Raw genomic sequence first — 27,112 nt, 5'->3', positions numbered from 1 at the left:
AAACCTTCAAATAAATCCCTACTTTATTCTTTAGCTCTGTCCAGCCTCTGTTCTAGGTCAGCCTTCACAAGGCATCAGCAGCACTAACTGACCAGAGAAGCTGTGGCTGCCCCATCCCTGGAAGTGTCCAAGACCAGGTTGGATGGGGCTTTGAGCAACCTGGGGTAGTGAATGGCATCCCTGCCTGTCCTGGGGGTTTGAAACTGTATGATCTTTAGGTCTCTTCTTAATCAAACCATTCCGTGACTCAGTGCTTAATTTATTTAGTTGATCTCAAGAATAAATCAATAATTACAATATTTCCACCTTCCAGATAAATCTTTGAGTTTTCTGGACCTGTCTGTAAATAGGTGTGCTGAATGTAAAGGGCTTGAATGGGAATCCCTATGCTAAGTATGATTTTATTAAATTGGCTACAGACTAATAAAATGTGCATTTAAATGGCTTAGTCTTGATACCTTAGAATTCGAAGCAGCACCCAAACTGGAATTTGTGAATCTCACATCCTGCATAAATGGCATCATTAATAAATTTATCAGAAATATGGAATCACATCTACTTGTTTTTTTTTTTTTTTTTACACGTTACAAAACTTTTTTTTGGCTGTTATGCAGCCACATAATGCAAATTGAATTGCTTCAGGAAGTACAAGCCCCAAAACATTAAAACAGTTTTTTGCACAGAGGGTTTAAAAATGGGTGAAGCACTGAGAGAGACTGTTGGAAAGCTGAGCAGCAATTTTCCCCTCAACATCCTATTTAACCACAATGCAGAGCATATTTGCCATAAAGGAAGAAAAATCCCATTATTTAGTACATGGATGCATGCTGCTGCTGTTGTGTGCCACTACTCAGGACCTCAGGACAGATCTTTCCAGCTGGGAAGCTGATTCTGGCTCTACAGGCTTTGGGCAGGCTCTCCAAAATCCAGATGCAGCTCATATTCTTGATAACCACCTGGAACAGAATTTGTGTGCAGGAGGAAGTGGTGGCCCTAAGACCAGTGACAGGTATCCTACAACACACAGGTGCAATGTGCTGGCACCCAGCCTGCTCCACACAACCAGCACACAGAGGAAGCTTTCTCCACTCTCTCCAACAGAAAATGTTTTCTTTGGAAACAAACTGCATGGCAGCAGCAGGATAATTCACTAAGCATTTCTCATTTGTGAGGGAAAAAAAAAAAAAACCAAGATACAAGTAACACCATTTCAAATTATAACTCTGATTTTGAGTTTGTTTCCAGCAAAATTCTGTATTAAAATAAATGACCAAAGGCTTATGTTTAGTAATAAAAATGTAAAAACAGCATTGGAAAGCTGTCTATACACACCCAAAAAAAAATACCCAGTAAGTTATTATATCTATTTATTTATATATCTAAGTCTTCCTGAAAGTCTTAGATCTGGGACTATGTGTACTAAGTTTGTAGAGAGATTTTTGCATACTCAGGGATGCCCTGGCAACCACAGAAAGATCCCAGGTATTCATCTCTTGGAGACATTTAACAAAGGTCTGTGTCCTCCCTCCCAAATATTACAGGTAAGAAAAGGTACAGTTACCAGAAAATTAAATTCTGGTTCTAAGAAATAGCAGAAAATAGCTTTTATCTTGAAAAAAAATAGCAAACTAGATAGGTTATATTTTTATGCAAGGAAAAACATTGCTTTTCTTTGTTTAGGTAGAGTCCAGACCAACACAACAACTTTCTCCTTTCACTGAATATTAGATTAAAAAAACCCAAACCAACAAACAACTAAGTATTATTTCCTAAGTATTTTTGAATAAAAAATATTTTAAGATCACATCAGGATTAAGTAGGAAGTACTGAAAATTGGCTGCTCCATACCCAGCTTGAGGATCTAAGGACAGATCTCTGGGAAACTTCACTCTCTTGCTCACGAGGACAGTTGGGTACAAGCCATTGAGTTTAGACACCTCAATAATTCTCTTTTCAGTATCAGACCAATAGAGATTCTTCCCAACCCAGTCGACAGCCAGGGCATTGGGAACAGCTGTATTGTGAACTACCTGGAAAAGCAAAAATGACATTAATTATTTACCTACATAACTGGGAAAAGGAACAATAATTCGAGAGGCACTGATGTCAGGATATTGAGAGACTGGATATTTGATACAGTGACATACAGCATATAAAAATTGGGTGTTCACTGCCAAACACTGACACTTCTCAGGTAATGACACTTCTTAGGTAGCTACTACAATGTGACACTTTCCTCCTAGTGAGGGAGAATGGAGCAGACTATGATATTGTAAAGAGGAAATGAACAACTTCTCTGCATTGTGCACAAACTTTTAAAAACTTTTGATCTTTCATTTTTCATCTTAAGTACCTAGTTTTCTCTTAATATAAACAACTAATAAATAAATAAATCAAACAGAACCAAACTTCTCTCCCTTTCCCTATTTCATTTTTTGTTCCACAGAACAGAGTGGAGATGTGGCTGCTCTCCCCACAGTGTGCCCTTGAGCACATCTGCTGCTCATCTCCCCATTTCTCTCAGCAGTCTCCATCAGCATATCCTTCATTTTAATGTCACACTAGTGCCATATGTCATCGTGACAGGGAGACCAGGAGAGCACTCAGAGTTACTGGCTGGAAAGGAAATACTGTGCTTTTATCTCCAGCATTCATGTGGCAGGAGAATGAGGAACATTCCAAGAATTAGTTAAATTTCCAAAGTACTACATTGCTAACAGACAAAAGCAATTTAGTCACCTACTGGAAAGCCTACAGAGTACTGTCAGGGATGTGTTATTCTCAGGGTTTTTGATGGCTTGGATAATTCTGGAACTTGAACAAATTCCTCTAGATATATTACAAATATGTGATTACAAATCTCGTCATGGCATGAGTCAGTCTGGCTTGTCTGGGAGTACTTCATGTCAAGTGTTCAGTAATATTTGGATATTCACAATCATTTGAGTCCAATTGCTTCTAGGCTTGAAAATTCTATTCCTGAGAAGATCTTTCCTGACCTATTCCATTCCTGATTAAGGTTGGTGCAACTAGAACGTCAGAAAAAAAACCACAAATCAGAAAGCAATACTTGAAAATTTATGCTATTTCTTAAGCACTAATAATGGGTTTATTGCTGTGGTGTAGATTCTAATTTACTGTTATCTTCATCACCAACAGCATGTGCACCAGAGTATAAACTTCATGGATAAACCTGTATTATGTATAATTGAATGTGCTGGTTTTAAATTTATTTACTATCTGAAGACATGGAAAAGCCTTCAAGATAAGAGGGGATATGGTGAGATGCTTTAAATCAATTTTATAGTTATGAATATGTAAAAGCACCTTCTCAGGTTGTTACATAATTTATCACCTTATAAAATCTTTTTAAGAAGGTAAATTCCAGGATACACTGCTTTTTTAATGGCAATAAGAGGTTCTATTTTCTAAAACCTTCACATTCACCAGTTTATAAATGTGTAATTGCAGCAACTGCTGCACTGGCACAAGGGACATTTCCTGCAGAAATGGATAATGAAAATGTGGGTAGTGGTTTAGCTGTCCAAACACTACACTAGAGCACCAACCCAAATATTGAGTCTCTCTTTCTGATGGTTTTTCCTGGGAGAGTCACTTCAACCTGTCCCAGCCACCAGGGTGGCACTTTTTGTGCATGGTCCTGCTTTTGACTGCATTTCCCACCACCAATCTAAATCTAAACTCTCCATAAACCACAGTTTTAACAGCTGAACACAGCCATGTGAAAGAGCTGTCACTTCAATTCTCTAAGTATCTCCTCCATGAGCAGAGGCAGAGGAAAAATGAGATTCCATCAGGCTTCCCAGAGCTGGTGTGCTGAAGAAATGCCATCTCCAGCAAGGGGAATCCAAGGCAATACATCAAATAGCATCACTTACACTGAGAGCAGATCTATTCCTAGCCAAGAGTAACACAAGTGAGAAGATATTAAAACAAGAGCTTCATCAGGGGAAAAACCATAAAAACTCCCTCTTGGGACAAAGGAACCCCATTAAAAGATGCAAACAGGTTTGCTAGATAAGAAATAATAACACCAGCATTTGAATAATTAAATAAATCATTATAATATTTCATTTGAACTAATTTTTAATAATGTCAGTTAATAGGTATGTCCTATAGCAACCTAATAAAGTCAGAGCCACAAAAATTTGGCACTGCATAAAAGGTTACTATTAGACAGCTACAGTATATAGCTCTTGCTAATTTTTTTCACCTTTTTTTTTATCTTTCAGAGGCCACATCTGGGCCAAGTTTTTCACAGAAAAAGTAGTTTTTTGTATGAAAATTAAATGGAATTATTTTTATGATTATTTCTTTGAATATGGCATCCTATATGAACAAAATTTTCATCAACATGACACTTCTTGGGCAAATTGAAAATTGATGGGAAAATGAAATATCCTCCATGTCCTCATCATAATTTTCTTCTAGTGGTTGCCCAACTTTTTGATAGCTTTTCTTAAAAAATGAAATTATTAATGAATCAGTAGAAAACAATTTTTTTTATAGTCTTCTACCTGGTTACTGGAACACTTTTAACTAGAAAAAAATCTTTGTTGTTGAAATAGTGAAGATTAGAAATAAAGAGTCTGAGTAATCCCCCAGCCCTTACATAACACTGAATCATCCAGAAGGGACAGAAGCTGAGGAGGATGCTTTGGAAACTGTTTAAGGACAATAAATATGATTCAAGGATTTAATGGATTTTGAACCCCATACTTGCCAGTCTTCTATTTTTTTCCCCACACAGGTAAAACTTCTGAGTGCATGCTGGGTTTTACTTTTGCCCCAACACAATCAGATTGCCAGGAGCTGCTCATCCACTTGCTTATTTTTTTTCTTTTTAAGAACAATTATTTTGGTGTGAAGGATGCAAACAAAGTTCCCTGGAGCCTAACTCACATAAGGAGCAAAGCTGACATGCTCTGAGCCCACTCACCAAGCTGAGAATGAAAACCACAAATCTTTTCTCTCTGCATGTTCATTGGTGTGCAGAGAGGGAACAAAAATCACAGGATATGTTGCTGCTCATTTAGGTCCCAGTTTCAGAAGGTCAGACATAACAGAATAAACAAAGCATTCCTTACTGCTTATCATCAGTTCTGGGAAAGTGCTCACACAAGTCAACAAATGTGCTTTATAGTGGATTTGTGAACTTAATCCACTACAGAGGCAGAACAGGCTGTGCAGAAATGGGAGTGCATTTTTACCCTTCACAGCAAAGACACTGAGTTATTTTAATTATCAGTGTAGCGGAGGTGAAACAAAAACAAACTGAAGATCACAGGAAATGTTACATAGGAAGAAATAATTCACCAGTGTATTTGCACAGCTTACACCTAATTATAGCTCTTTTCTTCTTTGGCATCCTGGAAGCCACATGGAACTGCCAATTCAGTAAACTGTCAGATAAGTCATAAGGAATTTAGCTCCTAAATACAGTTCTCCTTGTCCCTATCTTTACTTCAAATAAGATACAAATGCAATTAAATTTTACCAGGACTCGCTAGCTCATGCTGAGTTTGTATTCATACACCAAAGCCTCACAATCTGGGTTAAATGTATGAGGGAGCATTTCCCAAAGCACTCAAAAAATTTAATTCTAGCAGTGACATTATTAATCCTCAATTACCTTGATGTCACTTCCATTTAAAGACATTCTGTTTATGCGACTGCCATTTGGTCTGCTGGAATCAATCCAATAAATGAACTCTTCTCTGTAGTCAAAGTCTATTGCAATCACATTGTTCAGCCCCTAAAAACAGGAAAAAAAAAAGGTTCATTTATTCAAATGTTTGAACACAAACTGCTGGATAGCATTCAGAATGCAAAACACAGTTAATATTCCTAATGCTTTGTTTTACTGTCTGCATATTTCTGAAGCACTTCCCTCTCTTTTCCATACATTACTTGTAAACAGACTAAGACAAAGACTGTAACAGAAATAAATATGGTGAGAAATTAACTGTGCCACTTCATAAAATGCAGATGATGCATGAAACTATGTGAGGCTGCTGTGTTTTTCTATACTCTTCTTTAAATGAAATTTATCAGTAAATATGCCTGATTTTCGCTCAGTTTCACTGCTGATTGCTAACTTTGGCCTTTCTTTGGCAAACTAGATGGGAGAATCAGAAATAGTATAATCTTTAGGATATTTCAATAAGAAAAAAAATTCCTTAGTAATAGAAATTAATCAGGAATTCAAAATGGTGGTGGTGCAAAAAGATGTTAATGTTAATTCCAGGAATTAACATTACTAATGAGGAGTATAACCTCATTAATGACTTTGATGCTATATTATAGGTATATATATGTATTTATATATATGTGTGTATGGATACACACAGACACAGTGGGAGATACAAAAAGCATGAAAGCTGGAGATCCAGCAGGAATCTGGGAATCTCCTATGGCTCCAATTACAAAGCCAACACATTTTGAGAGAGAGGGGTGATTATACCTGAGGTACTCCAACACGCTGGGAGGAGCAGTCACACAATAAGGGCTTTTCATCCCAAATGGCTGATAAGGAAGAAGAGGGCTGCATTCAGAGGATGGCTCTTATTTCCTTATCTGCCCCATAACCTGCTGAATGTTCTGCTAGGTAGTGAAATCACAATTATTCTTAATATGCCAGGGTGTTGTTATCAATGAAATATGGGGCAGCAGCGCTGAAAGGAATGGATGTGGTCTGTATTGCCTCTATAAATTCAAGGTCAGTTAATCAATTCCCTTATCAGCCCAATGGCATCCTGCTCTCAGGTAGATCAGCAGCCTTCCTGTTTAGTGTAATTCATTGCTGGGAAGGGGTGTGCTGGACCAGCCAGCTCCAAAGTAAACAACTAAGGACAATATTTAATTGTACAGAAACTGATACACGGCTTATCCCCCAACTACTGCTGTGTAATTACTGTAAATCTACCTTTTGATCAAAATGTAGAGGAAAAGAGGAGTTAGGCTGCACAAATGATCATTATAAAAAGCCTGAAACAATTCAGTGTAGGAAGAACACACTCATTTTTCAAAAATATCATATACATGCAGACACTTTTCACAAAACCAGCTGCAGCTCTGTCAGTCATAACTGGGCTGCAAAACCCTTCTCCTGTCTCTTTTCCTCCTGTTAGTACAATTGCTTCTTCAGAGAAACCCCCACCCCAAATTCTTAACCAAGGAGACAACAGGTCAACAGATACAAAATATTATTTAATACAATTTTATAACATTTTATAAATCAAAGTCTGCAATTTGTAAAAAATATGCCCTTATCTCTATATATTCCACAACACTGTGAAAGTTTCCAAAGGATCAAGGCTAATACAGAGAACTGACTGCCTGCACATCTTTTGTTTCAAGTGTTATATTTTGGGTCAGTTTAATTTCAATTTTTATCAGAATATCAACTGCAGGCAAAGAATTCTGCACATCTGTAACAGAGTTCTCTGTCCAGACATAATTTCCTCTTTATCATATACATATCTCACTTAAGGCCTCCTAGCATAATTCTTTGTCATTTCACAAGTAATCTGCTTTTTAGAAGGAAGAGGGAAGATTTCAAATGGAATCAGCTGCCTTGGTCTCTCATCTTAAACCTGTGGGATTGTTTCTGTTCCACACAGCACACAATATACCCTTGGCTGTGATTTGTGTTCCCTTGGTGCCCCACTTAAAAACATGGAGATAAAAAGCACAAATAATGAGGAGGAAAATTATCTACTCTGCCTATTGAAACCCTGAGGATTTTGATGACTAGGAGTGAAGGAAATGGAAAGCAGGACGATACATGAGACACAATTCAAACAGTTGTACTGTTTATGTGTATTTGGAAAAAAAAAGAAGAAAGAAAAAGAAAACAGAGGAAAAAGCTGGCACATAACTCAGAGCAGACTGAAGGAGCTCCTAGTTTGAGCTCCTTTACTCTGAGTTGATATGAACAACTATTAGAATGGTAATCACAGACCAAATGCACAGAGACAAGGGTGGGTTTGCTCCTCTGCCAGAGCCACTCTGGTGTTTGCAGATGTGCAGGAAAGAGCCAAATCCAGCATGGCACTACAAGGACACAAGGATGTGGGGACACACCCCCCCTGTTCTGCTGGGAAAGATCCCTCTTTGGCTTTCACATCAAATGCTGCCTTTGCAGGAGCAAAGACCAGTGGGTTCAACAGCAGAGGTGTTTATCAGGGCAGTGAATGAATGGAACATGGAAAAACCACAGAGTTTTTCAGTGGCTGGAGCTGCTCCCTAATGCATTGAAGAGGAGCCCATTGAATTCAGGACCATCTGCCAGCACCAACCACGAAGAAAATTTCCTGTTGCTCCCCTCTTTTCACAGGTCTCTATGAACAGGAACACCAGCAAAAGAGGAGAGAGGCAGTGAGATGCAAATGAAGGGAATCAGAAGGATTTCAGGAGAACAGACAGACTTTCACAATGTCTAAGCTGAAATAAATTCAAGATGGTTAATTTCATAATTACTGTTGTGCAGACCTGAGCACCTCTCTCGTGACGTTTAGGTGCACAGCAGAGTGACACAAGAAGCTACAAAAAGCTGAATTATATTGATGGGGAGTAAATTATTTCCTAGTCTTGCTACAATTGATCCATTAGAATTGAAGGAAAAGGATAATTTTATTAAAACATATTTTGGAAATCTAATCTGTGGTAAATAACTACACTTAGGTGAAGCATAGAAGGACAGCAGACTGCTAAAAAAGGCAGCTCTGTATTTACGGGGTGACTTTCTATTTTTGCAGTTTTTCACTTTTTCTTTTCTCTGTTATAATATTTTTAAGTAATTACTATAAAAATTAGATTTACACAAAAAAAAGAGTTCACATTTTGTAATACCATAAATATTGGGATTGCCTGTCTGAAAATAGATTTAGATTATGACAGTAAGTGGCCCAAATCATACATGGGCAAATAGGTGGGGATTTTTGTTTGTTTTTTTAACTGAAATAGACAAATTGCACAAAACATATTGTGATGGAAGAGGATCACAAATAACATAATTTTTTAGTACATCAGAATGACTGACAAAACAACTGCCTGAGCTTCAATCATGTCAAATCCAGAAAAAAATAGTTAATTAAAAGTATTGCAATAACTCTGAAGGCACTGCAGTTGTTCTGTGGTGCACACAACGCCAATTATAGGATGATGTTTCTGTTAGTTGCAAACTTTAGAAAAAAATAAAAGTATTGAGTTAAACTTAGAGCATGGTACTATGGTTATACCTGTTTCAACAAAGTGTAGTTGGATCCATCAGTGCTAATTTTTCTTATTTCGTGATGATCAGCCAGAATTAAGAAAGGTTCCTCATCTAAACCCCAGGAGAAAGAATATATTAGACTAGCTTTTACGTTAATTTATGGAAAATCAGGAATACAATGCTGAAATACAGATGGCTTGAAAAATAAATGTTACATGCTCTGATCAATGTTATGGATGAAAGAAATATTTAAAACATTCAAATGCTCCAAGAAAGATCAATGATGCAGTATAAAAATGAACAAAGCAATCAATTAGTATATCTTTCAATGCAATTTAATTCTTTTGCCTTTGCCATATGGGAATCACACTGCATTTTATCCTAATTTAATGTCAGAGATTAAATGGGAAATATATTTCATTCCATAGGTTTTAATTTCAACATTTTCTTTCAATTTAATACTGACTACTAATTATGGTTGCAAACCATGCAGGTTTTGACCATTGCTTTTTGAGATTTCATTAGTCTGAATGGTACAGTGAGAAAGAAACAGCTACTCATAAAAACCTTGATTTTTTTAAGTTTGAACTGAAGCAATATTTGACTTTGTGTAACCCTGGCTTTGTAGTTTATAAAAAATATTTACTTTCAGATTCTCATTCATGACATCACTGAAACATCTCTGACACTGACATACATAATTCTAAAAATATATTTTTAAGGCTGTCTTTATTTTAGCTCTATTGAAAGACACCTCAACTTAAAAAAAAAAAAAAAAAGAGATTACCAGTGATAACTAAAAAATGTGTTAAAGGCTTTGTATCTACTGCTCTTGCACTCTAGAATGTAATGTGTTGTCCAGCCCACTCTGCTCCTGTACTGAAAACATTTGCATGTTATAACAGAGTTGCTTTTTCTATTTTTTCCTGTTCCTCCTTTTCAGATGAGGAAGTTTGATGTACATTCTAATATTCTAAAGGTGATGAAATCTTATCATAACCCTGCTATTATCATCGGACTCAGAAGCAGAACTAAGTGATGCATTTTAACTTTTCTAATACTTTCTCTAATAAAGTTAATTATTCACACTTTCAAAAACCACTGTATCTATTTACTACAAATGAGCTGAGGAAAACACAGACTAAAAATATCACTTATTATTGCATTCAGACACAGTCACATTCGTATTTTACATTGAAAAAGTAGATTCAAAGTAATTCTGTTTTTATCTTGCATATAAAGGTACCACAGACCTTGGGGCTAAATTTATTTTTTTCCACAAATTATTTTGATACAGCTGAGGATTATAAAAGCATTAAACAGTAATACCTGAAAGGGATTTGCAGCCATTTGGATTATCAGGCTGTGTTTCATACCCTTCTGCACACAAGCATTTGTAGGTTCCATAGGTATTGATGCATTGCTGGCTACAGGGAAATCCAGATGAACATTCATCAATATCTACACACGTTTTGCCATCATCCTTCAGGAGGAATCCAGGCCAGCATTTGCACTGGGAAAGAAAACCAAATACATTTTTAATTCTGTTTATCACCTTTGTCTACTTGCTTCTGAATATGTTAGCATCATAAACTTTTTATGCATCTCATTTTTTCAAGGAACATCCTAATTACTTTGCTGCTTGTATGGTTTATAGGAGGCATGCCTACTTTTCTTTTCAAATATTGCTGATGGGATCCTAAGCACTATTTCCTCCATAAAAACCCAAACAAAACCCTGTAGAATGAATAATTATTTCTACTTCAACTGGAGAAAAAGTAAAACACACCTTTTCAAAAATATAGGAAGGATTTTTTTCTTGAAAATAAGGATGGATGGACCCTTTGGAGTTCTTAAGTTTCAATTATACATGTGGTTTTTGGTAAAGATAGTTTTAACCTCTTTTCCTTGGAATCATTGATACCACCCAGCAATCTGTGTAACCAACACAGGAATGTGAATCAGAACTCTTGAGCCCAGTTAGGAGCTGGACATGGACAATTCTTGTAGATCCTTTCTAAGTATTAATATTCTCTGTTTCTCTGACATTTATTTGGGTCTGGTGATGATCTTGGCAACTTTATCACATGCAATGTGAAAGGTGCAAAATACAACTGGCCTGAGGGGGTTTGAAAAAGAGGCATAAATTTTGTTGACAGAAGACTTCCTGTCATGTTCCCCCCTATATTCTCTATTTCTCTCTGCAGAGATCCAGGATGTGCTTTCTCCACTACTTCAACAAGGTTTTTGTTGAACCCAACAGCTCCTGGGTCTCTGTCTCACCCTCACAGTTCCAGAGGGTTCAATACCTGCAGATCTAAGCTAAGCTGCACAGATTTTATTTAGTTCTCAGAGGGCCAATGTTCAGCTGAAAAGATGAAACTTTGGGAGTGCAGTTAGGGTTACTTCAGAGTTAAAACCCTGAAAAAAGTCTTTCTTCTATTTTTAGGTGCTATTTACAGGCTGTTCCTCTCTACTTGTCAAGGCCAAAGAGCAGATTCAAAAAACATCCTCAGATGCAGACAATGAGCAGTTTTATTCTGCTACTAAGGAGATACTACTTTGTTTAAATAGTTCTGTAAGAGTTTCTGTCTTGGACCAAAATAAGAAAAAAACAAAACAAAAAACTGGAGAAAACCACTATTTCTGCTGTTCATTCCTATGTATTGTAAGATTTTTACTCATTGATTTTCAGTGCTCTGTATACACCAGTATGATCTGTTGTATTTAAAGTACCTTTCCATAGGTTTAAAATATGCACTGTACCATTTTTCAAATACAATTGTCAATTTACTTACAGGAAATGAAAATTTGAATGTTCTTATTTTGGCATGTAAGCTATTTCACTATGAAGAGATAGCACACAGTGGGGCTTTATTATAATCATGCAGTAGTTAAACAGTTGAGAGCTAAAAACTCACATTATGTTAAATATTATAATATTAAATATTATAATATTAAATATTATAATATTTAATATCTTATATTAAATACTCATTATATGAATATATTATATTTTGCAATTATTCACCTTGTATCCAACAGGAAGGTCTTGGCAATCCTGGGAACAGCCACTGACCTTCTTACTGAGGCATTCATTAATGTGGCAGCTTTTCTCATCAGACCCATCACTGCAATCTTCTTTGTTATCACAAACCTCACTTTGAGGAATGCACTTGCCAGTTTTGCACATAAAAAAAGAGCTGTTACATGACTGCTCTGGAAAACAAAAAAAGAACACACAACTTGGTGTCATCTCTTAGCATTTGGAATTAGTTTTCTCATGGATCAGCTGCTGTGTGCATGCAAAAGGAAAATATTGTGTAACAACTGAATATTTATTCCTTATTGATAGCTTTATGATAACTTCTCACTTTTCAGTGTCTTTGAAGGTTATTCCTCTCCTGGAAAAATGGGTGAAGACATCAACTTCTTACTCCCTCCTACACATTTGTTTTCATATAACGGAGAACCCTCTACATAATCTCTGCACAAAATACAGTTCTAGTTTCCAAAAGTGTAAAAACATGGGTTCCCCCCGGATGGGATGGATGCTGAGGGGTTTAGGAACACAGCTGGCTGAGTTCCAATGCATTCCTTGTCTAATGACCTGCAAATGTGTTCTTCCCTGTTTGGCAAAACTTCAATACATCATCTCAGCTACATTCAGATCCTTTAAATAACAATTGAAACATTTAAATAAATATAAGATAGGTGTGCTGCCTCACCTCACAGCAGATGAGTGTTTTCCATCAAAACTGGAATGAAGAACCTGGCTACAGTGCAATGAAATGCTAAGGGCTAGACAGAAGAATTGGTCTTTTAAAAAGCCACAGACTAGAACAACATATGCAGACCAGGACTAATTTCCCTCTCAAAAACCAATCAGACCTCATCAAAATTATTAATGTAAGCAGAAAATATCAATAAAATCAATAGCATTCAGTCAATAATTTACTTAAAAATTAAAACAGGGTTTAATATTTATAGTGGGAGCAACTTTACATCTGCTTTTATATTAACTCCTTCTGTGTGATGAATATCTGGAACACAGTAACCATTATAAGACCAAGCTAGAAATTTTGGAAATTACAATATTTATTTCATCTTATTTTAGCATCAACAGGAGTTATGCATTAAGGAAATGTTGGCTCTTTTATTCTATAGGAACTGGTGGCTTGGACTTTGTGAACTGAAGTTTTGGATGCTCAGAACAATTTCTCCTTGCAAGACATGAGCAAAATCACCACGAAAGCGCTGGAAATTTAAGGTACGAGGGTTTACATTTGCTGACTTAGAGCCCTAAACCATCGCCCTCAAAAAAGAAAGCTCATGTGTGTTCTTCAAAAAATTACAAACCTGAACTTTTGCACTTGGTGCAAAAAATTACAAACCTGAACTTTTGCATTTGGTGCAAAAAATTACAAACCTGAACTTTTGCATTTGGTGCAAAAAATTACAAACCTGAACTTTTGCATTTGGTGCAAAAAATTACAAACCTGAACTTTTGCATTTGGTGTTGATGGGGGCTTCATCAGAGTGGTCTGGGCAGTCAAAGTCCCCGTCACATTGCCACTGGGAATTCAGCAGGCAGCGCCCATCAGCACAGGTGAACTCTCCAGGACGGCAGCGACGATACCCTACAAAACCAGCAACCACCCACCTCGAGCTTGCTCTCAGAGTTTCAACATAAAATCCTGCATGTTTGAAGCAGCAGAATGAGAATTATTTTTTGCTCCATTTAGAGATGTAGAGTGTTGTGCTCAAACACCAGCCAAGAGAGAAATCAAATTAAAGAAATCTATAACATACAGATATTTTCTATTTTCTGTTGTGATTCTCATTTCTGGAGCAAATTTAAGAGTAAATAACCAATCTAAATTGTAACAGAACAAAACCAGGCATGATAATTGTTACTGTCATGTTTTCTGGAAAAACCTCCGTGCCAGGATTTCTTCTCCTGGGAAGCTGAGAAACCTCAGAGAAAAATGAAAACAATAATTATCTGATTTGCTTCTCCTGTGTTTTTCTGCTTTGGAATCTGGTTGGAGATTGTTTATCCAACATGTGATTTTTTTTTACTTAATGACCAATCACAGCCAGCTGTGTTGAGGCTCTGGAAGCAGTCATGAGTTTTTCATTAATATCTTGTTAAGCCTTCTGTCTGCATCCTTTCTCTATTTGCTAGTATAGTTTTAGTATAGTATTCTTTAACATAATATAATACAATACCATAAAATAATAAATCAGCCTTCTAAGAACATGGAGTCAGATTCTCAATTCCTCCTTCATCCTGGGGACCCCGAAAATACCATAGATAATCACCAGTTTGTCATTGTGAAGGGGATATTTGCTCTGTGTTTTTCATAAATATTATTTACATAGGTTAATGCTTCTGAGTATGGCCCAAGATACATTGAGCAGACACTCAGAACATATAAGAAACCCCAAATTCATGTGAATGGTGAAAATTAACCATTAACATATGGTTATAGTTGATATAATTTAAATGCAGTGATTATCATGACAGATGTGTTTGATACTTTGATAGGAAAAAAAAAGGTATATAGAGACAAAGACAAAAATAAATATCATAAAGATAAACTTATTAAACAAGAAATTCTAGGTCATACTTTTAAATTTCTCCTAAATATTATCAGCAATCAACTGTGAGACTCTATGGAAAATAATTTGTCACTGTAGCCCCAGATCCAAGTTAATTCCAAGCTGTATTAATTAATGCATAATTTAAATTGAGAATTAAAACAATTTTAAAAAAAAGAAGAACTTTCTTTTTCAATAATGCCTTAGAGTGGCAGACCTGAAGAATGCCTTACAGCAGTGTGAAATTGTTTTATTTATTTGGTTTTTTTTAATTGTTTTATTTATTTCTATTTTTGTTATACTTGCCACATTCCAGGGATTCATCTGATCCATCTCCACAGTCGTCATCGTGGTCACAAACAAACTGCTTGGGAATGCAGACTTTGTTATGGCACATGAAAGCATTCTCATCACAAGTGTTATTGGGAGCTGAGGAAAATGCAGCACATAAAAAAAGAAAAAAGATAGAAATTGAGAACAATCAGATAAACAGCCGATTTTCCTACACAAAGATGAAATGAGAAGTGAATTTGAGGGAATTCAATGGAAATAACCATAACTTTTTAGTCAGATAAAAGCATGCACAATTCAATACTAGAAAAAGCTACTCATCACAAAGAATGCTACAGGAGTAAAGATAGCTAAAATCTTCTGTAATCCAAGAAAGAAAACCTTCAGAAGTCAATGCTGTCTATGGCTAAACTAAAGTATGGCTCTGAAGAAAAGAATATTTTGGAAAAAGAGATGTCTTTATACTGGTCTGCTCCTGAACAAATGCTCTGTGAAGGCCACAAACACTCAAAATATATAGAATATACTTATGTACCATTTTTATGTATTAATAAAAAAAAAACCCTCCAATGAAACTATTACTGAGCTCCTGACACTGTTCATGGAAACATGTCTCAGGAAGACTGGAAGGAGCATTTTATAGTGCAAGAGATGTCAGGATCTGAACAATTAGAGTAAACTGAAGACAGAACTTGCATCTCCTTTCTTGATGCACATCCCCCTGGACATGACCAGCGGCATTTTCTCCAGGAAGGGCAATAAACCCGCAGGGACACCGAAGTGCTGATTTTCACCAGTGAGCACTGCACACTGCCTGTGAAGTGCCAGCACATCCTGACCTGCCTCACCGTGTCAGCCCGAGTTAAGCTGTGAGGCACGTACTCACACTCTTCACCAGCAAAGTGGACATGAAAAAAACATGAAATAGCACGAGAACAACATGTTTTTGGCCATGCAAACCTACCACAGCCCGCTGTGGAGAGCTCGTCGCTTCCGTTGGGACAGTCGCGCTCCCCGTCGCAGAGCCAGTGCTGGGGCACGCAGGCGTGGGAGCCCAGGCAGCTGAAGGTGTCTGCAGCACACGTCACTGAGCCTGGGGACACATGGCAGGGGAGCCCTCAGCACTGCTCCATCCCAAAGCCCCAGCTGGAACACCCTAGCCCAAGTTTGTATGGTGACTGGGTATGATTAAAGGGGTTTATTTTAACATCTCAGTGAATATTTCATTTTGCACATCATGATAAACCTACTGGCTGGGATCGTTCTACAGTCACAGAATCACTGGGTTGGAAGAGATCTTCAAGATCATCAAGTCCAACCCAGCCCTAACACCTCAACTAATCCCTGGCACCCAGCGCCCCATCCAGTCTGTTTTAAAACACACCCAGGCTTGGTGACTCCACCACCTCTCCAGGCAGCCATTCCAGAACTTTATCACTCTTTCTGTGAAAAACTTTTTCCTAATATCCGACCTGTATTTCCCTTGGTGCAGCTTGAGACTGTGTCCTCTGGTTCTGTCAGTGCTGCCTGGAGAAAGAGCCCAACCCCCATCTGAGCACAACCACCTTTCAGAAGTTATAGATAAGGAGTATTTAAAAAAAAAATTTAATATTTCCTTAAATTCTAATTAAAACTAGTAGAAAATGCAGTCTCCTTTTTAGTGAAGCATTTTTAACTTATCTAAGAGGGAACAGAAGCAAGAGCTAGGAAAATGGAACAAACCTAAAACAAAAATACAATACCTTTAGGGTCTTTGAGCACCTGGCACTCAAATATGAAACTCAAACAGGGGTTTTACATCAAGGATAGGAACTGGAGAACAGGCTGGCTGTCCTTTTACCCAGCTGGTTTGCCATTCATAACTTTACTGATAGTGATGCCTTAAGTTTTAGCTTTTATATTTTTCTGTACTATCTTAGTGTGTAACTCTAAACTTCATATAAAGTGTTATAAAATTCTCTCCACAGAGTAGTTAAGACAAATCCTTTTCCAGCCTGAGAACCAAGGACACCATTGCAGCTTCAGGCCCAAAAAGTTTAAACACCAAAAATTGAGGAGAGCAATCTGGGAGGATGGGACTCAATAACTTGAAGCTGTCATTGGACAATTGACTCCAATATGGAAATGGACCAAAACTTATTAAAGTGTTAAAACTCCTGACCAATTATCTATTTTTGCGTCCATTTTATGTCCATCTGGGACAGAGCCATGGCCAGGCTCTTGTACTGCCCAAGGAGTATCCTTTGAAGGCCTTTTAATAAAAACCAACTTAATTCCTTTAACTCTACCTAGCCTTTGTTCCAGATCAGCCTCTTTAGTCATCAACAGAATTACACAAATCATACAGTTCCTATAAAAATGGAGCTGTCTTCTGGGTGGAGGGGGCTGAGGGAGGAGATCCCTCACACCCTTTGGAGATTCCCTCCTTGTTCCTCTCTCTTTGGAATACACAATCACCCTGATTCAGCACCATCTGACCCAGGCCAGAGGTGAGAAGACCAGCACTGAACTCACCACAGACGGCATCGCTCTCATCTAAGCCGTCCCCGCAGTCGTCCTCCCCGTCGCACGTCCACTGCTTGGAGATGCACTTGTTTGCAGAGCAAGCAAACTGATTCCAGGAGCAGGATGAATCTGGGGGTGACACCAGGCCCTGCATTTGTTAGGTTCACAACACCACTGCATTCCCTGCCGTTTCAAGTACAGTTTAGGATTTTTTGCACTGCTCCTTTCTCTCCTCCCAGTTTCCATGTATTCAAATGCTCCAACACTGTACTATCCCAATCTTGTTATTCAGCATCTTAGGTTTTGCAAGTTTGTGCAAGTTTGCATTCACCAACATATTTTTAAAAATAAACAGTGAAATATTCCAAAAGACATTCCAATATTTTCAAATATTTTGCAAGTAGGATGAGGATAAACACCCTAAAAATCTGAAGCCTGGTTTGCACGTTTAACAACTCCTACAGCTACAGTGAACTGCTTTACTTGGGTAGTAGGAGAGAGAGGGCACAGCTCAAATTTTCCAACCCAGCCTTTCTTCTGGTATTCCAGAAGTTACCTCCATCTTTAAAAGATATCATTATTTTTTCTCACAAGAAAAATTTGTGTGTTTTTTTTATCCCATTTACAGTTTTCTACACATTGAAAACAGAAGTTTAGTTTCTATATTCCAGAATCAGACTTCAAAACTGTCCTAAATCAATACTATTCTTTTCTGAAAAATTCAGGTCTTGCATTTTCCCCAGGCTTCTTCCCTTAAGAACAAAGTCTATTTTGTTGCAACTGATTTTGATGACAACAAATTTTAATATTAACATTAAAAGAATTTTAGGTAAGAAATCTGAATTTAAAGGAGAGCATTGTAACAGGTATCAAAAAATGGGCAAGAGAAATCAAAGGGGTAAGAAGCATTGACTTAATCCCCCTTCCCTTTTGCCCACAAAAATCAGCTAATTCAGTTTACAGTATTGGACACAAGAGTATAACACCTGGAAATGTAAACACCAAGTTATGCTTGAAAAATCTGGCCAACAAAAAAGATTCTGATTTTCACAGTGCACAGCACTTCCTAATTTCAAAGTTATGAGATAAAAATATACAATGTAAACTGCAAACCAAATATGGAAGCATGTCAGTGGGAACTGGGTCGTGAAGAGAGTAGTAAAATAAATAAAATGTTCAGTCATGGTAAGAAGTAAAGGAAAAAAAACCACAAAAAGCTGAAAAAAACCCCACAAATTTCATGTCTTATTTAAATTGGGAATAGAAAAAATTGACACTACTTTCTGGTACAATTTCACTACAAAAATAATCCATTCAGGTAATCCACACAAACTGAAAAGACCAGCTTTCACTAGGAGTAAAACCAACCTGCTTTGTGCTTCAGTCAGGTAAAATTTAATATGAAAAGATCTGAGAGAGAACAGACCCTTAACCCAGTTCACAGTTCATGCTGTATTATATTTACATCACTTTTGTCATTAATTTAAACAGTTAAATCTGCATGGCCTCTGAAGCAAAGCAATGCCTGCTTTGAGGTTTGGTTATTTCCTGGGCTCCAAACACTGATTCAAATTCATTACATCTGTAAAACTCTTCTAATGAGGAGTAGTGAAGAATTAGTGGCATTGTTAAGTATTAAATGAATAGAAAACCCTGTATATAAATACATCCTTAAGAGAGAAAAAAAATTAAGGGCTTTCATTCTGGCATGAAATAGAATTTAAGGTATTGGCAGCATGAATTATTAGAGCTGAATCTGAAAACACAGCATTAAAGACTTTTTTATAGGATCTCTGAGATATAAATGCACACTTGTTTGTTTCCAAAGTGCATTAGAGACCAGAGAAATACAAATAAGACAGAATGCTCACCACAGTGCAATTCATCTACTCCGTCCTCACAGTCTTTCTGCCCATCACAAAGCCAGGTGGTCAGAATACATCTTCCACTAGGACAACCAAAATAATTTTCTTCACATGTGGGTTTGTTTTGAACTGTGATAAAATAAAGAATGTAATGTAAAATGGTCTCTACTAGTATGACTAGGAGCCTAAAACATTTCTGCTAAATTTCTGAATACTGATGAACAAAGTGTTTATGTCTAAAGATGGAAAAAAAAATTGTGTTCATAAAAAAAAAGGTGATTGCTAAGTAGTTAAGGGAGCTGAAGTAGTTATTTTTTTATTTTTAGAGAAGAACCAGAGCACAGCTACAAACTAAATCAAAAGGCCTGGAGAGGAAAGTAGTTCAGTTTACAGGTTTTGAGGTCAGGCAGGTCAGCACTGCTTGTTGTTTTACACCAGCTGAAGAAATTGCCCCTCTGAACTTTCTGCTGTCATTTACAAGATAATCTAATTGAGGCAGTATTTTTGTCACTGGGAGAAGCCACAAATCTCATGTATGCACTGACTAACAGGAGCTAAACTAGTGGTGCTGAAGCCAGAGGTTTAGACTTGGTCAGGAATTAAAACGCTCCCCCTTGGATTTTTAATTTTGTTTAGTCAGAAAGTAATTTAAAATTTGACTTTTATGAATGGTTAAGAAGCCAGGTGAGAGGAAAGAAAACATGCCACATGTAGAGTTTCACGATGGAAGCGCAAATATTAGTCTAAAACCAGCTTATTTCCAAAATCTTAAGCAAGTCCCTGGGAAAACCCAGGATGGAATTCCAAGCTCTGGAGACCACTGAAACTCTCTGCCATGATTTTCATTATTCCCTCAGTGTACTGGATTTGTTTTCAGCCTCCTCTCTTTTAAAAGCAAAGGTAAAGTAAACATTTATGGCTTCTACAGCTGTATGAATGAAAAAGAAAAAAAAAATAAAGACTAAAGAAAGAAGTGGAACATCTGTGATGACTTGGTAGGTATTAAGGATTCCCTAAGCAAAGCTACCCTCCATGAGTATTTTGCTGTAATTTTCTGTAAGAACAATGACACTGAACTAAACTGCTAATGGGAATTGCAATATTCATAACAGAAACAACACTCAAAAACTTAATGTGCCAGAGCTGGTCAGTTTTGAATGAAATGGCAAAGGAAATCACACGTAGGCTGAGTGGGGATGGTATTGCTTCCAAGTAAAGGGAGGAATGATCCAGGCAATTAGTCACACATTAAACTGATGGAACATTTTGGCACACATTTGGAATTCAGAGAGAAGTAATACAAATAAATGGACAATGGAATAAAATGCACGTTAGTGTAATTATGCAACATTAGTTTACCGAAGCTGTAGCACACTGTGCTCAACATTTTCCTTGGTATGGAAAAAACCACCTTTCTTTGTCTAAAAATACAGCAAGTTAAGCTATTTCGACCTCAATGAAGTGTTATATGCAATAAATTCTTCCTAATTAAGAGCTAATCCAGAGAACGTAGAGATTGGAAGGAAAATTCTAACTTAATATACATCTATTTTATAGGACTGATGGAAGTTCTTAATGACAGGTTGGCTGACAGTTCTGCTGAAGTCCCAGGTTCCTCTGGATCCTGGTAGTATTTTTATCAATAAATTTGGCACAAGGTATATGAGAATTGTAATAGAACCTTCTGGTGACACAACAGGAACGTCACACAGATAAAGAGAATATTAAATGGAAAGAATCAGATTATGTCCACTACTATGCAAAAATTTGATGGAATTGAACAACAAAAAATTAGAAGTTCTAAATTTACAAGCAAATAAAATTTATTATTTAGTAAATATTTATTTTTATTCAACACTAGTTCTTAGAGGAAAGAGTGTTACTGGTCAACAGAAGGTTAATTTCACTCTAGAATAAATCAATTATAAAAACATATAGAAATAAAAAATATTTTCGTTTTGTAATTAATATTCTCAAACTCAAATGAGGGGTTCTGGATGAAAAAGGAGCAAACACATAAATGCCCTCCTTCATTAGGTAAGAATTTGATATTATGAATAATTCATTGGTTCACATTAAACAGAACCCCAGTCCTGGGTCTGGGGCTCAAGTTGTGATGATCCCTTTCTCCTGGCTGCTACCACAAAAGTAGTAACCCTGGATTCTACCCTGGCAGCCTATTCCAAGGGCCTCCAACAAATAAAAGAGAAAGTAAAACAAGTCAGCAAGAAAAGAAATAACACCCACTAAAGCAGGAGCTAATAAAAGTTCCTGAGTGATTATGCTGATGCTTGATGAGCTTGACATTTTAATGACTCATGTTTTACTTAAATAAAAATGATAAATGACAGGCCTAACCTGTAAGAAATAGAAAGCTAGACACTACAGTTTGCTTCAGAAAAAAAATCAGTATTCATTTGCAATATTTTGCATAATCCCAGGAAACACAAAATAAAGGTGAATAAACTGCATTCAGCATTGGAATAATCTCTATGTTCAATAAATCAGTATTGACCAAATAAACATTTTGCAACACAATGAGAAACACTCTCCCTCCCCAAACAGGACTTTTTTTTTCTTTGTTTAAAAGGTAAATTAATGTTTTGAGTTTGTTTTTTTTAAATTTTATTCCAGTTACCTGGGCATTTTAATTCATCTGTATAGTCTCCGCAGTCATTAGACCCATCGCAAATCCATTCTGGCAGTATACAGAGGGAAGTGGAATTACAGCTGATAAATCCTGAAGATTTTATCCCAAGTTTATAGAAGTAAGCACAGTTTGTATTATCTGGAAAGAGACAGAAAATTACCACACACCTAACCCAGCCTGAGAGCCTCAACGTTTAATTTTCACCTTGGGCTGGAGGAGCCCATGCAGGCGCTGGAATCCCAAGCAGCAACACCCAGGAACGAAGCGCTCCATAACAAGGAATAATCAGGGAGCAGCTGCTGGGAGGGAGCAGGAACACAAACTCACTGCAGTTCTTTTCATCCGAGGCATCTGCACAGTCCATGATCTGGTTGCACCGCGCTGATTTCCCGACGCAAACCCCGTCTGTGCAGCGGAACTCCGCCGGGGCGCACGCCGACTCTGCAACACACGGTTACAAAGGACGCAAATTTGTGTGCTGAACACACTCTTCAGATGCACATCAGACACGTGGTGATGCTTAAGCCTTCTGCCTTTCAGAATGAGGCATTCAGGACACACTGTTCCTTCCAGCAGACGTATGATTTGGAGTTTATTACACCTTATAAATTGCTAATTTTTTAATTTTTTTTTTTAATCCTAAAAGTGTGTCCAGGTAATTAAATTCATTTTGAGATAATCAATTGTCCTCATTTTGCACAATTGGAGATTTCCCCGGGCGGCTGCTATTTGTGAAAAAATTGTGAGCCACAAGAGAACTGTTTTTTTCTTGTGGAGAAATTTCCATAACATTAACAAGAGGGACTTCTCTCCCTAAGTGCACTGAAGAAAGACTTTTCTACAAGTGGAAAACTTACTGAAATTTTAGGTTTTGTTTCTTTACATTACCAGTGGGAAAGAAAAGGTGTGAGGGGAGGAGAAGTGTTCCGAAGGTTTTGTTCTGATTCTTATTACTCTTTCTTCTAGTTACAGTTAATAAATTTTTCTTAATACCCTTTTAAAGTTTTGAGCCTGCTTTGCCTTTCTCCTAATCCTACCTCACAGCAGGAAGTGAGTGCACTGGTGACTTGCCAGCACTGAACCCACCACACTCATTGGTGCACTGGCCAGGAAATCTCAAAATTGATGAAATCTCAGATTGGTGAACCAAAACCACTACAGAAAATTGGTGTTTCCAGCTGGTTTTGAACTGAAACCACCACATCCTCATTTGAGGGAGGAAGAAGCATTTTCAGGATCATCCATGAATCTCAGATTTATTTTCTGTAAAACCAGCTTGGGGTTCTTGCCTATATGTTTTTACCCCTACCTATATTTAGATAAATGATTAAAAAAAAAATGTGCCTTTAAAAAATGCTTGTTGCTATTTAGCTTTTAGTTATAAATCACGTGGAATAATGTCCCTGCCAAACTTTCTGAATTGTAACTAAGGATTTGTGTGGTCTGCTTGCTGGTCTATATGCATTGGTTGTTGCACAGATATAAATATTCATGTTAAAAGACATAAATCAAAAAGCAATTCTGATATGAAGAGGAGAACAATTCTAGTAAGCTTTGCAAAGGACACGGACACTGCCATGCATCGGAGAAGCAGAGAAATGGAGCATTTCCTGCTTCAGAGAAGAGGCACATGCAGAGGAGAAATCACCATCTTTCAATGTGCCTGCAGTAAATTTTCTCTCTCATTACTTCACAGAAGATACAGCACCTGTGTTTTATATTTTATACATATAAAACATAAAATATTATATGCATAATGCACATGTATATTTTCTATTTTATAGCCAAAACCACTCTCCTTCTAGAAGACTGTAGGTGCAAACCAAAATCAGCCTTTGCATCAATCCCATCATATGATTAAATCACACGTTATTTTCCAGCTACTCCTCTTTGCATAATGAGTATTTACAAAGCAATATTCAGAAATCACCTTGGAAATAGGATGCCATTTACCTTTGCAGTCAAATTCATCCGAGTTGTCACCACAGTCATTGGCACCATCACAGACTCTGTCACTGGGAACACAGCGGCGGTTGGAGCACGGCTTGAAGCCCTTCCGACAGCCTCTGTTTTCTGGAAAGGTAAATAGCAGCTCATGATTGGATTGACACCTCAGGAAAACAGCCTTACCCTCCATCCAAACAAACATTCCAGAACAATATTTTAATTGGTGATGCATTCCAAGCTACAGGAAAAAAAATAGTAACTTCAGAAATTGTTCATCCATTATGCAGCATAACTTGGACTGATAGAGGGATAAAAAGCAATAAATGACAGCATCATAAGAAAGAATGACCAAAAAAAAAAAAAAAAACCAAAAAGAGAAAGGGTGGCCTAATTCCCAGCTTTCATTACCTTGGTACAAAATGCCTATGTACTTTAAATTAATTTCTTTTTTGATACACTTGTTTGGGGAGAATCATTGTGGCACCTCACAGAATGAAGCCTACCAAATTTGGCCTAAACCAAAACAGGAATAAATGGAGAATAAAATGGCAACAAATATTATCAGAGAGGTTTCTGGATTTCTGAGCACCGATACTGAAAGCATTCTGCTCAAGAACACTATTGAAGAATGTATGAATTTTGCATATAATGATATGTTTGAAAATTCAGGACTGATTTACTAAAGCCCTAATCATTGCAGAAGTCACAATAATAATGTTCACTGCATTAGTTAATCAAAATAATGAGTCCAGCACTCTGTTCTTTATCAGATTCAGAAAGCAACACCCTGTATATGCATGGAAGGACCCCAGTTCCACCAGGTTTTTTCTCCAACGTGTAGCAAAATATTTGGTACAGTTGATTTAAATGAGGCAAGGTGTTCACTGTCACACTGCAAATCAATAGAATGTCCTTCATAAAATTATGTGGCAAATCCATGGAAAGACAAATTGTTTGTTCTCAGAATCACAGAAACATGGAATGGGTTGGAAGGGACCTTAAAAACCATCTCCTTCCACCCCAGGCCTTGGGCAGGGACACCTTCTACTATCCCAGGCTGCTCCAAGCCCTGTCCAAGCTGGCCTTGGACACTTCCAGGAATGGGGCAGCCACAGCTGCCCTGGGCAACAAATCTTGTATTTATAAATCTATTTATAATTTTTATAACTAGCAATTATATATTTTATATTACTGTACAATAAGGTATCTTCCATCTTTGAAAAAGCAGTTAGCCATGTTTTTCCTTTTTTTTATTCTAGACAGAAACATTAGAACCTTTGAGATGCTTTTTATTAAATATGTCAGTTAATACATGAAGTTTGGAAGCAAAAAATATTTTCAGGTAATTTTTCCATGTCATGTCAAGGTTTTCTTTATGCGTGTCGGCGTTTTCTTCCTGGGCATCTTGGCCAAGCAGTTGGTGTGAATAAAAGGAAGCAAACTAAGCATGTTTAACCCCAAAATGACAACAGGAAGGTGAAAGATCTGGAAATACCCACCACAGTAGAAAAGTTTCTCATCAGACTTGTCCTTACAGTGAGCAATGCCATCACAAGTCAGCTGATAATCAATGCATTCCCCGTTCCCACATTCAAACTCTGAATAGATGTTGCAAGTAGAATTTTTACCTAAAAATAAACCACATTAACAGGTAATTTTTAAAAGCTTTTACAACTAGTGAAAATGAGAAAGCATGCTGGCTTCATTTCAGTCTTGACCTGCATGAATTTTGAAAACCTGAGTACAAAACACTAAAACGCACCATGGCATCGGAATTTAAAAGCTTCTACAAAGAGAACCTGTAAAAGAAAATACATTGACAAATATCCATGAAGGAACATGCAGTGAAGCAATTCACAAGCACTCATTCTGATAGATAAGAACTTTGGAACTGCTGTGCTCAGCTTCCTTCTACTCACCCATGCCTCCCCAACCCCCAGCTTGAATGATACAGCCTAAGCCCCAAGGGAGAAAACCTCCTGCTTCCATTTTACTTTTATTTTTGTTCACAAAACCCCTCCCTTTCTCATCTAGTGGATGTTTTATTTATTATTTTAGAAGAGAACCAGGTGCACATTTAAAATTTTTACTCTTTTACTTAAGAAACAAAAACATTTCACAAATTGGACACAACAGTTTGGTAATGAACTTCAGGATACGTCATTCATCTGCTTTGTGAGTATGGTTCTAACCAAAATATCTAAGTGAAGAGAAACTAGGAGCATTTAGGATCACTCAAGAAGAAGAAGAAGAATGGAGAAATTATATCCAATTGTTATGCTTCTTTCTTGTTTCCATTATAATCACTTCAGCAAAAATTCAGGAAGAATAAATGTCTGTTATACGCAATAGCCAAGCCAATATAAATTGAAAGCATTTCTTCATTTGATTGAAACACAAAGAAAAAGTGCTGAAAACAGATTCTGAGCAAGGCGAGATCTGGTCTTGAACATGACTTTAGTCCTATACATTCTTGTATTTTTATCTCTTTTCCCTCCATTTTCTAGCATTGTAAGAACTTACAGAGAACAATTATCAATTACATTCATAGTTCATCTAGTTCAGCATCTTAGACTGCAATCTTTAGAAAAAAATGAAAACAATAAAAGTATATGTAGTATAACCTGCCCTCAGTTTGACTCTATCTGGACACCCTTGTAGAGACTGCTTCAAACTCCATCTTGCAGAAACAAAGAATTTAAGCACCTTTTAAATGGTTTCTTTGATGACAAGTAAGTAGTCAGAGTAGTCATTACCCACATCAGCATCTCTCCCTCTCAGAATTTCACTGCAGCTTTGTCTCAAGGCTCTTGACTGGCAGTAAGTTACACAGCCTAATTACACTGTGAAAGGACAGTTAATTCCTTCTCTCAGCTGGAATTGCTAACTTTCAATTTTATTGAGTATCACTTGCAATTCTTTTATGAAGAAAGGAACTTTTGATCTCAAAGCTAAACTCTAGTCTGTCTTGTTTCCATTCTTTCTGTGCTACTCTACCCCATCATTTAATGT

General features: G+C 37.1%; 1 protein-coding gene across 1 annotated transcript in view; it reads right to left on the bottom strand.

Moving 5' to 3' along the window:
* LRP1B (LDL receptor related protein 1B) overlaps window positions 1-27,112 on the bottom strand; it is a 474,765-nt gene that overhangs the window by 92,392 nt on the left and 355,261 nt on the right. The window contains exons 46-59 of the mRNA XM_050976996.1: window positions 25,600-25,728; window positions 24,107-24,226; window positions 22,481-22,594; window positions 22,142-22,291; window positions 19,510-19,632; window positions 17,648-17,767; window positions 16,098-16,226; window positions 15,149-15,271; window positions 13,738-13,878; window positions 12,270-12,457; window positions 10,568-10,751; window positions 9,264-9,349; window positions 5,654-5,776; window positions 1,849-2,030 (exon numbers count right to left, since the gene is read on the bottom strand). Of these exons, the coding sequence (XP_050832953.1) occupies window positions 1,849-2,030; window positions 5,654-5,776; window positions 9,264-9,349; window positions 10,568-10,751; window positions 12,270-12,457; window positions 13,738-13,878; window positions 15,149-15,271; window positions 16,098-16,226; window positions 17,648-17,767; window positions 19,510-19,632; window positions 22,142-22,291; window positions 22,481-22,594; window positions 24,107-24,226; window positions 25,600-25,728 (1,912 nt within the window). The remainder of the gene's footprint in view (window positions 1-1,848; window positions 2,031-5,653; window positions 5,777-9,263; window positions 9,350-10,567; window positions 10,752-12,269; window positions 12,458-13,737; window positions 13,879-15,148; window positions 15,272-16,097; window positions 16,227-17,647; window positions 17,768-19,509; window positions 19,633-22,141; window positions 22,292-22,480; window positions 22,595-24,106; window positions 24,227-25,599; window positions 25,729-27,112) is intronic.

Source organism: Serinus canaria, chromosome 7 (genome assembly GCF_022539315.1).
Source record: "Serinus canaria isolate serCan28SL12 chromosome 7, serCan2020, whole genome shotgun sequence".
NCBI classification, from domain to species: domain Eukaryota; kingdom Metazoa; phylum Chordata; class Aves; order Passeriformes; family Fringillidae; genus Serinus; species Serinus canaria.
The sequence above is the reverse complement of the archived record's forward strand: the minus strand, read 5'-3'. Positions and strand labels throughout refer to the sequence as shown.